The 11,912-nt window shown below is 42.8% G+C and overlaps 1 protein-coding gene across 2 annotated transcripts in view; it reads left to right on the top strand.

Moving 5' to 3' along the window:
* LOC129855747 (alpha-1,6-mannosylglycoprotein 6-beta-N-acetylglucosaminyltransferase B-like) overlaps positions 1 to 11,214 on the top strand; it is a 41,074-nt gene extending 29,860 nt beyond the window's left edge. For both annotated transcript variants that reach the window (XM_055923752.1, XM_055923742.1), the window contains 7 exons: positions 3,930 to 4,075; positions 4,274 to 4,429; positions 4,653 to 4,799; positions 4,996 to 5,112; positions 6,139 to 6,213; positions 6,662 to 6,822; positions 8,565 to 11,214. In XM_055923752.1, the coding sequence (XP_055779727.1) occupies positions 3,930 to 4,075; positions 4,274 to 4,429; positions 4,653 to 4,799; positions 4,996 to 5,112; positions 6,139 to 6,213; positions 6,662 to 6,822; positions 8,565 to 8,766 (1,004 nt within the window). In that variant the 3' untranslated portion in view covers positions 8,767 to 11,214. The remainder of the gene's footprint in view (positions 1 to 3,929; positions 4,076 to 4,273; positions 4,430 to 4,652; positions 4,800 to 4,995; positions 5,113 to 6,138; positions 6,214 to 6,661; positions 6,823 to 8,564) is intronic.
* The last annotated feature ends 698 nt before the right edge of the window (positions 11,215 to 11,912 follow it).

The raw sequence follows: 11,912 nt of genomic DNA on the forward strand, positions 1-11,912 counted from the left end.
AGTGGAAACATGAACCCTGTTATATAGTACCAGTCAAAAGTTTGGACACACCTACTCATTCCAGGGTTTTTCTTTATTTTTTACTATTTTCTACATTGTAGAATAATAGTGAAGACATCAAAACTATGAAATCACTCTATGGAATCATGTAGTAACCAAGAAAGTGTTAAACAAATCAACATATATTTTATATTTGAGATTCTTCAAAGTAGCCACCATTTGCCTTGATGACAGCTTTGCACACTCTTAGCATTCTCACAACCAGCTTCATGAGGTAGTCACCTGGAATGCATTTCAATTAACAGGTGTGCCTTGTTCAATCAATCAAATTTATTTATAAAGCCCTTTTTTCATCAGCCGAAGTCATGAAGTGCTGTACAGAAACCCAGCCTAAAACCCCAAACAACAAGCAATGCAGATTCAGAAGCAATTAAAAGTTAATTTGTGGAATTTCTTTCTTTCTTAATGCGTTTGAGCCAATCAGTTGTGTTGTGACAAGGTAGGGGTGGTATACAGAAGATAGCCCTATTTGGTAAAATACCAAGTCCATATTATGGCAAGAACAGCTCAAATAAGCAAAGAGAAATGACAGTCCATCATTACTTACTTACTTACTTTAAGACATGAAGGTCAGTCAATCTGGAAAATTTCATGAACTTTGAAAGTTTCTTCAAGTGTAGTCGTAAAAACTATCAAGAGCTATGATGAAACTGGCTCTCATGAGGACCGCCACAGGAAAGGAAGACCCAGAGTTACCTCTGCTGCAGAGGATAAGTTAGGGTTAACTGCATTAGGGTTAACTGCACCTCAGATTGGAGCCCAAATAAATGCTTCACGGAGTTCAAGTAACAGACACATCTCAACATCAACTGTTGAGAGGAGACTGCGTAAATCAGGCCTTCATGGTTGAATTGCTGCAAAGAAACCACTACTAAAGGCCACCATAATAAGAAGAGACTTGCTTGGGCCAAGAAACACAAGCAATGGACATTAGACTGGTGGAAATATGTCCTTTGGTCTGATGAGTAAAATTTGAGATTTTTGGTTCCAACCGCCGTGTCTTTGTGAGACGCGGAGTAGGTGAACGGATGATCTCCGCATGTGTGGTTCCCACCGTGAAGCATGGTGACACGGTCAATGATTTATTTAGAATTCAAGGCACACTTAACCAGCATGGCTACCACAGCATTCTGGAGCGATACGACATCCCATCTAGTTTGGGCTTAGGACTCTCATTTGTTTTTCAGCAGGACAATGACCCAACACACCTCCAGGCTGTGTAAGGGCTATTTGAACAAGAAGGAGAGTGATGGAGTCCTGCATCAGATGACCAGGCCTCCACAATCACCTGACCTCAACCCAATTGAGATGGTTTGGGATGAGTTGGACCGCAGAGTGAAGGAAAAGCAGCCAACAAGTGCTCAGCATATGTGGGAACTTCTTCAAGACTGTTGGAAAAGCATTTCAGGTGAAGCTGGTTGAGAGAATGCCGAGAGTGTGCAAAGCTATCATCAAGGCAAAGGGTGGCTACTATATTTTTTGATTTGTTTAACACTTTTTTGGTTACTACATGATTCCATGGTTTTGATGTCTTCACTATTGTTCTACAATGTAGAAAATAGTCCAAATAAAGAAAAACCCTTGAATGAGTAGGTGTGTCAACTTTTGACTGGTACTGTATATATGTAAGTCTGTTTATGGGTTTCTTGCATTTGTGTGTGTTTGTTTGTGTATGAGTTCATGCGTGCACGCACGTGTGTGTATGTGTCTGTATTTAGTGTTGGGCTTTACCGTTTAGAGACCAACAGTGGTGACACACTGTGGGAGTGTTATTAACTATGACAGTGTTGATGTATGTTCCACAAAGGAGACTTCGTATGTCTGCAGACTTAGAGGATTAAGAACAGGTTAAATAAACGTGAGCCCTTGCCCTTCCCAAAATCTTCTCAAACACTTCCTAGTCATCTCTCCCACTCCGACTAGACTGGGACAAGCTGGAGAGCGCCGAACAGTCCGGACCACTCCCACAGGCAGGAACGCTGCTGTTTATTTGTGCTGCTCGTGCGGCAAGAGGGATGTTGCCCGCGGCGATGGCAGCTCAGAGAGAGGAAGAGACGGCGGGAGAAAGGGATTAGAGCTGGTGTCGATGGGGCTTTGAAGTGCTAGAAGGGATCTGTTGAGTGTCAGGGCCTTTGGGAAGGCATTGGTTATTGTGTGTGTCTGTCTGTCGTAAGCAATGGTTCTATCTAGCCATCGCTCCCCTATTTGCACCCTTTTCCATCTTGATCATGATTCATGTCGGTGCGTTGGTGTGAGCCCACTAAGATGATGAATGGAGGTGCTACGCGTCTGGTTTGCGTGTGGAGGAGTGTTGGAGACAAGCTGGGATAAATTAGCCTGTTATTCACCCAGAGAGGACCTTCTTCACAGTTGTGAGGAAGAGTTAGGAGAGAGTTATTTGGCAGGGCCTTTTAAACAACTGTTGGGGGGACAGACGGACTGACACGTGGACTAATACGCACACACACACACAAGCCTACACACACACACACACACACACACACACACACACACACACACACACACACACACACACACACACACACACACACACACACACACACACACACACACACACACACACACACACACACACACACACACACACACACACACACACACACACACACACACACACACACACACACACACACACACACACACACATTCACAGACACATTCTTGTATTTCTTAAAATAAATATCCCATCTCTCACACCTCCCTCTCTCTGTTCTGTTAGGATGAATCTGAGAAGCTGTGGGAAGTCAAAGTGTATGGCCTATCCAAACACACTGACACTAACCCCTAAGAATAGTTTTTATTTCCACCATCGTGTGATTTATGTCTGTTTCTCTCCTTTCACGTCGGCCCATCGAGACGCTTCCAATGTTATTACTCAACTGTCACCACCCGCATTCTTGGTCCCTTATGTCGACATCGCCGGTCCAAAACAACCTTTTTTCCCACATCTTTCTGTTGTTATCCTGTACTAATGCTGTTTGTTAGAGTCTCCTCCTGTCCTGACAGCTATTGGCATCTCCAGCTGCACATAGACACATTACACACATTACACACATTAGACATATAGGCATATTAGACATAATAGACATATTAGACACATTAGACACATTAGACATATTAGACACATTAGGCATATTGGACACATTAGACACATTAGACATATTAGACACATTAGGCATATTGGACACATTAGGCATATTGGACACATTAGGCAAATTGGACACATTAGACACATTAGACATATTAGACACATTAGGCATATTGGACACATTAGACACATTAGACATATTAGACACATTAGGCATATTGGACACATTAGGCATATTGGACACATTAGACACATTAGACATATTAGACACATTAGACACATTAGACACATTAGACATATTAGACACATTAGGCATATTGGACACATTAGGCATATTGGACACATTAGGCATATTTGACACATTAGACACATTATACGTATTAGGCACATTCGACTTATTAGACATAGCCATATTAGACAAATTATACTTGTTGGACATATCAGACACATTAGACACATTGTTTTGTCTTATCCTTCTCTCTTGTTCATTCTGATAGAAGCCTTTGGGATGAAACAGGTTTTATTCCTTTGAGGTCTAACTGATAGAGGATTTATACTTGTATCTTTGCTAATGAAATAATGATTTGCTGTAGTTCTTGACCACTAGACAATATACTTCATGTGAGAACTTATTGGTTGTTTGATGGCTTAAACGTTGGTCTGTGGTTAAAATGTGACTTCAAACAATCAATACAACACTTTCCTAACTCTACAATCCAAAATTGCATTCTGACCTGTTGCGTCTCTGTCTCCTGTGTAGCTCATACCCCTGACAACTCGTTCCTGGGGTTTGTGAGTGAGGAGGCGATGGTGGAGCAGGAAGAGAGGGAGGAGGAAGTGGAGCCAGGGCCTTACAGGAAGGACAACACGGCTGTGGTCTACGGGAAACAGGACTACATGTGGCAGGTAAGGAGGCAGAAAGAGTTAAAGGGTGCAGTGACCAACGACCGTGCCATCCAGTAATGTCCTTACTAGACAGGTTGTTTTTGGAACGGCCCACATGCGAAATGCTCCATCAATTCTACTCTACACTATAAATGAATTTATTCTCTTCTCTTCTCCTCTCTACTCTACTATTTTCCCATCTTTGATATTCTATTCCAGGGCAAGGAGCGTTATCTGGAGGTGATCAGTCAGGAGCTGGAGACCCACGGCACAGTGTACCAGCCTCCAGGCCACTCCGCTCGGCTGCCCAGTAACATCATCAACCACGGCCTGCTGACCCAGGATCAGTTCTTACAGCTCCTCAGAAGAGCCAAGGTAACAACCGAACTGAACCCAGGCCACAGTGTCTCAGGAACCATGAGGACATTTACTATCTTGATTTGTTGTGCAAACTTCCGTGGACATCTATGCATGGTTTCAGACCTGGATCAAATATGTAGCTCGATATGTTAGGATTCAAACACTTTCTACAGTATCTCTGCAAGCCATGCAGTGCTAGGGATTCTAAATGCATAGCTGCATTGCCCTCCCCCTCCAGGTGTTTGTGGGCCTTGGGTTTCCCTATGAGGGTCCAGCTCCTTTGGAGGCCATAGCTTTAGGGTGTGTCTTCCTCCAGCCGCGCTTCCAGCCCCCTCGCTCCTCTGAAAACAGTGACTTCTATAAAGGGAAGCCCACAACACGACAGGTACTGGATATGAACTCATCCCCCCAAAAATTATTAAGAAATGAATCAAATTAAATTGAAAAATTAACAAAAAAAATGTACCTAAAGACTATTTCACACCCAATGGTGGTTTAATTGGGAAGTGTGTGTGTGTGTGTGCGCGTGCGCGCGCGTGTGTGTGTGTTGGTGTGCATGCATACATGTGTGTGTCTGTCAGGTCTCCTCCCAGCACCCCTACGCTGAGGAGTTCATCGGTAAACCCTACGTTTGGACCGTGGACATGACCAACACTACTGACGTTCAAGAGACGGTCAGGGCTATTCTACGCACAGAGGTCAGTTACCATGACCTTGATTCTACTGTTATGAATGCTTATGTAAGAATATTCTCAGATAAATACACAACACAGAGGACTAAAGGTCAAGAGGGAATTAAAGATCAATGGAAATAGTTGTTTTTCTGTAATGGGGAACTGAAGCTTAATGGGTCAGGGACACGGGAGGAATTTCAGTCCAGGACTCATAGCTACATGTGGCAAGTTCTCATTGGTCCAAATGGTCTACACATTGAGCCTGAAATGGGATACTTGTTATTTGACCATTGGCCCAATATTACTGCAATGAATTCTATTTTGTCAACCACAGGCTAGGCTTGGGGTATAAACTACATCCTGTCTCTGTTCAGTGGAGAAAACACTGAGGACAGGGAAGAATGACCATCTACTTTCCAGCATAACAACTATGATTTGTTCTCTTTGAATAAATTTTTTTTTTTTGTGTTATTTAAATCAAATCAAATGTATTTATATATCCCTTCGTACATCAGCTGATATCTCAAAGTGCTGTACAGAAACCCAGCCTAAAACCCCAAACACCAAGCAATGCAGGTGTAAAAGCACGGTGGCTAGGAAAAACTCCCTAGAAAGCCCAAAACCTAGGAAGAAACCTAGAGAGGAACCAGGCTATGAGGGGTGGCCAGTCCTCTTCTGGCTGTGCCGGGTGGAGATTATAACAGAACATGGCCAAGATGTTCAAATGTTCATAAATGACCAGCATGGTCAAATAATAATAATCACAGTAGTTGTCGAGGGTGCATCAAGTCAGCACCTCAGGAGTAAATGTCAGTTGGCTTTTCATAGAATAACATCAACTGCTAACACTTGTGAAGGTTCACATGATTAGCACAACTATTATATGACGTTGTAATGGATCTCGAGATCTATGGAAGATAGAATTAGTCTGTTTTACAGGCGAAACCTCTTATCCATTGGTATGGCTGTTATATGAATGCTTATGAAGGCTCATATGACTAGCATAACCCTGATATGAAGCTGTATTTAGCGCCTATGTCTGTTTTAAAGGTCAAGCCCTTCACCCCTCGAGAGTTCACCAGTGAAGGGATGCTGGAAAGGGTCCATGCTTACATCACTCATCAGGTACACAACACAACAATAGTCTCCAGAAACACTTTAAAACTTCTTTTAAGGGATAGGTTTTCTACGGCCTATGGTTTATATTCCAATATGTGTCTTATAATGTCTTCTATTAGGAGGCATTGGAACAAAAAGCAGGCTTGGTGATATATGTATATAAATGGTAGTCACTAGCTGGTCAAAAAAAGAACAATGGTGGCAGTATTGTCAGAACTGATTGGCAAGTACGGCACATTTGTGTTACTAATTTAGGTCAAGGATAGTGGGTGGTCACTTTTTGACGTTTGAAAAGTCTGTACCTCCTGGCATGGCCAGATAGTGAGGGCCCTAAACTGAGTTGAACAACCTCGTTTTATACTGTTCCAAACCCAGTCTCGTGAGCTATATGATACATTCCAACATTTATTGCAAAACAATATAACTGTTGTTCCTGTCTTCTTGTTGACCCCAGGACTTCTGCAGCGTGTCCTTCCCTACCTGGCCACCTGAGAGCGCTCTGAGAATACACCTGGGCCCCCTGGGCCAGTCGTGTGTGAGTGTTTGTCGACGTGCCTCCCTGGTGTGTGAGCCGGCACTGTTCCACCACCTCAACAACCCCGCAGCGTTCACCAGGTGAGAGACAGACATACAGGCAGGCAGACAGAACAAACATACTGCAAACAGGTGCAAGGGCACAGCTATCCAATACCTACATACAGTGCATTCGTAAAGTATTCAGACCCCTTCACTTTTTCAACATTTTGTTACGTTACAGCCTAAAATGTATTAAAATAGTGTTTTCCCCCCTCATCAATCTACACACAATACCTCCATAATGATAAAGCAAAAAAAGGTTTTTGAAATAACACATTTACATAAGTATTCAGACCCTTTACTCAGTACTTTGTTGAAGTACCTTTGGCAGCGATTACAGCCTCGAGTCTTCTTGGGTATGACGTTACAAGCTTGGCACACCTGTATTTGGGGATTTTCTCCCATTCTTCTCTGAAGATCCTCTCAAGCTCTGTCAGGTTGGATGGGGAGTGTCGCTGCACAGCTGTTTTCAAGTCTCTCCAGAGATGTTCGATCGAGTTCAAGTCCGGCCTCTGACTGGTCCACTCAAAGACATTCAGAGACTTGTCCTGAAGCCACTCCTGCGTTGTTTTGGCTGTGTGCTTAGGGTCGTTGTCCTGTTGGAAGGTGAACCTCCACCCCAGTCTGAGGTCCTGAGTGCTCTGGAGCAGGTTTTCATCAAGGATCTCTCTGTACTTTGCTCAGTTAATCTTTCCCTCGATCCTGACTAGTCTCCCAGTTCCTGCTGCTGATAAACGTCCCCACAGCATGATGCTTCTACCACCATGCTTCACCATAGGGATGTTATTGGCCAGGTGATGAGCGGTGCCTGGTTTCCTCGACGTGAAGATTGGCATTCAGGCCAAAGAGTTTAATCTTGTTTCTCATCGTCTGAGAGTCCTTTAGGTGCCTTTTACCAAACTCTTGTGGGCTGTCATGTGCCTTTTACTGAGGAGTGGCTTCCGTCTGGCCACTCTACCATAAAGGCCTGATTTGTGAAGTGCTGCAGAGATGGTTGTCCTTCTGGAAGGTTCTCCTACCTTATATAGACTGGTGTGTGCCTTTCCAAATCATGTCCAATCAATATAATTTACCTCAGGTGGACTCCATTCAAGTTGTAGAAAAATCTCAAGGATGATCAATGTAAACGGGATGCACCAGAGCTCAATGTTGTGTCTCATAGCGAAAGGGTCTGAGTATTTATATAAATAAGGTATTTCTGTTTTTCATTTGTAGTAAATTTGCTAACATTTCTAAAAACCTGCTTTCGCTTTTTCATCATTGGGTATTGTGTGTCGAAAGATGAGGAAGAAAAGCTACATTAATCAATTTTAAAATAAGGCTGTAATTTAACAAAATGTGGTGAAAAGTGAAGGGGTCTGAATGCTTTCCGAATGCACTGCATACACAGGTGCGAGGGCACAGCTATCCAATACCTACATGAACACAGGTGCAAGAGGACTACCCAATACATACACATAACACACACAGTGGTATTATATTGTATTATAATTCTCCAGACCAGGTAGGCCAATACAATCCCTGTTAAATCTTTTCACACAATATTGTGATAGTCTATAAGAAACTCCCATCAATACCCTGCTGTATCACATTGCTGACAATAGCAAAATTCCCCAATTACAGTGTGCAATGGTTTTTGTTCCAGCCAAGCGCTAAAACTATGACATATAACTAGTATGTCAGCTTAGGTGACATATAACTACAATAGTTAAATGTCACAATTTCGAACAGATTCTGTTGAGGCCATACTGATTGATCCCAACTGCTTTTCCCTCTGGCAGACTGGGCCTGTCCTGCTCCAGCATGGACCAGGAAGTGGACAACCATCTATTTCCTGCCTACAGCCCGTGGGGTCGTCGCTGCGGCCTGCAGCGGGAGCGTCTCCTGTTCAGCTGCGCTGGGTCCGACCCTGTCCACCGCAGACTCTGTCCCTGCAGGGCCCACCGGGCGGGACAGGTGGCGCTGTGTCCTGACTGCCTCTAAGGGGCAGACTCTCAGGATTCTCATTGGAGAAAAAGGAGGAAATGGAAGGTTGAAGTGCATCCTATGTCTGGGGTCATGTTCACTAGGCACGAAACAAAAGAAAACCAACTGAAATGGAGAGGTGCTATCTGAACTTGTCCAAGGAGAAATGCTTTTTTTTCGTTTTCTATTGCAAAATGTTTTGTTACAGTGTGCCCTGATGAACACAACCCTAGGCTCTTCACTCACAGGAAATGGATGTCACGTTCCCGGTTTATCTGATATCACTCAGGAAGAAAGAAGATATAGAGCCCTGATCCGTCATGTCTCCTCAGTTGCACAAAGGAATAGGAGTAACATAGGCAAAATACGTTTTCTGTCTCTCCATATAGGCCTGACATTACTTGGCCTCACACAGGATATATCAGTGTTGTGTCCTTTCATTCCCAGTATATCTGATATCTCTCTGCCTTTTCCTATGTGGCCTGTAAAGTGACCACAACCTGTCATACCAGAGGTCACTCTATGACAAACTGAGTCAGGCCGCATTTTTACAACCAGAGTCCATCACATCACATTCAGGTAATAGCTTCAACAGAGGGCCATCACTCATTGATGTGGGGTGTATGTATCATGAGGTTAAACACAATGTTGCAGGTGGAAATGTGACGTGTAGTGCTGACATGACCCACAGTTCTAAATGACAAACAGCCATACCTGATCTACACAATAGATTTCTATCGTAACGTTCTCTTGAACAGACTTCCATAGTAGTGGTGGACTGGGGCGTGTGGGATTACTAGCCATGTACAATGGCCGCTCGCGTCGCATCGCCGGCCCTGAATATTACCTCAGTCCTCCTCGGATGTGTGACAGAGTAAATAATGGGGGCCAGAGCCATGTATTTAGAGTTAGGCCAAATTTTTGAATTTTGAATATTGTTCTAATTATAGACGTTCAGTTACATAGTATTAAGTATTCCCCATGTATTGTTAATGGGGAGCTAAAATGTCATGTAAGTGCATCATAATACAGAAATCATATTGGCCCAACTCTCTAAATACATGGCTCTGATGGGGGCCATTATCAGAGTGAATCATGGGTAATCAGCACTGAATGTCTTTGAGAGGGCAATGCAATAAGACCACGATTATTCCCTCATATAAACACACTCAAAATGCTGTACTATATACTATGTGTACTGTGTAAGATATGTGTTTATATGACAGAATATTAATAGTGTTATTGCCCTATTGCCTTTTGATATGATATATCTATAGTGATCTGGCTGAACTTGTAGAGAGGACGATTTTGAAGGACGATATCCTGCTCAGGAGCGAGCGTTGAACTGAACTAACAAACAAACCCGAGCCAAATGAAGTGAGGGGTGATGGGTCACAAAAACGAGTGTGGAGGTTGGGAAGCCTGTATTCTCGCCTGGCTTCTTCCATCACCCTTTTCTCTACATATAAGAGTGAGGGAAGAAGTGAGAGACCGAAACAGACGTAAATGAATAGCACTAAACTGAGGGCTCTTATCTGTTAGAAGTGATCGGGTGGGGGCTTACACAGTGCAGCTGCTAGCCTAGCTTCAGTCCAAGTCCTTGGACTGTCTATGGGCTCCTTCACCTAAAACTAGAAAACTGAGAGAGGGTTTCTCAGAACAGACACACGTGATTACCGTGACTGTCCCAATGCACTCCGCGTAACCCAAACACAGCACAGCTCAGGAATTGGACGGGACCACTCAGGGCTGTGACAGGATTGGTCGACAGGATGACGGACAGCTCAGTGACTGTAAAACGGCTGTCTAAAAAAAACAGTGGAACTGACATAAGCAGAATGTTTAGCAAATTCAGCTGGCCCTGTCAAGTGAGACTTGAATGTGATTTGACGAACGTTCCAAAGATGATAAGAGTGAGTGGACTTGTGTTTTGTTTCAAGGCACTGTTCATCAGTTACGGAAAATAAAATTGTACTTGACTCAAAGGAATTATACAATGAGAAATAAGATCATTGGGAAATGTTGTGTAATTTTGTGACTCACACTCACTGTTTTGTTTAAAGGTTCTCACATAACACTTGACAAGCTGATAATGTAAGGTTATAGAAGGGCTAAGATAAAATAAGATTGTAAAATATAATACAATATAATAAAGTATTTTTTTTACTCTTTAATATTGACATTATTGGAGCATGACTGGCATACTTTAGGTGCTACCAATAGCTACACACACTGCTAGATCTCCAAAGCCCACAAACGACAAACAACATGTCACAATTCTAGGGTGGCATCTGTAAACTATACAGTGCCCTCCACTAATATTGGCATCCTTGGTAAATATGAACAAAACGGGCTGTGACATTTTTTATTTTCTGTTTATCCTCTGTCATTCAAAATATTCACAAAAATCGAACCTTTAATTGAAATAAAATGATTGAAAAAAATGTATGTGAAATAAATTAAATAAATATTTTTCTCCAAAACGTGTGCCACAATTATTGGTACCCCTAGAAGTTCTTATAAGTAAAATCTAACTGAAGTATATTCCCATTCATATTTTACTTTTTTAAGTTAACCTGAGCGATTAGGAACACTTAAGTGGTAAGCCATGACTTCCTGTTTTACTGGGGTATAAATATGAGGTGACACACAGGCCAAGTTCTCATAGTCATCCTTCATTATGGGAAAGACCCGAGAATACAATGTGCGACAAAAGGTTGTTGAGCTGCACAAATCAGGAAATGGCTATAAGAAAATAGCTTAAAGGTTGAAAATGCCAATTTCCATCAAGTACCAGCAGATATTAAATCAAAACCTGACTGCCTCTGCTAGGAAGCTTAAACTGGGCCGTGGTTGGATATCCCAGCTGGACAATGATCCGAAGCACACCTCAAAATCAACACAAAAATGGTTCACTGACCACAGAATCAAGGTTTTGCCATGGCCGTCCCAGTCCCCTGACCTAAACCCCATAGAAAACCTGTGGGATGAGCTGAAGAGGAGAGTCCACAAGCGTGGACCTTGGAATCTGAAGGATCTGGAGAGATTATGTATGGAGGAATGGTCTCAGATCCCTTGCCATGTGTTCCAATCTTGTTACGCATTATAGGAGAAGTCTCAGAGCTGTTATATTGGCAAAGGGAGGTTGGACAAAGTATTGAATG

The sequence above is a fragment of the Salvelinus fontinalis genome, chromosome 1, assembly GCF_029448725.1.
Source record: "Salvelinus fontinalis isolate EN_2023a chromosome 1, ASM2944872v1, whole genome shotgun sequence".
NCBI classification, from domain to species: Eukaryota; Metazoa; Chordata; class Actinopteri; order Salmoniformes; family Salmonidae; genus Salvelinus; species Salvelinus fontinalis.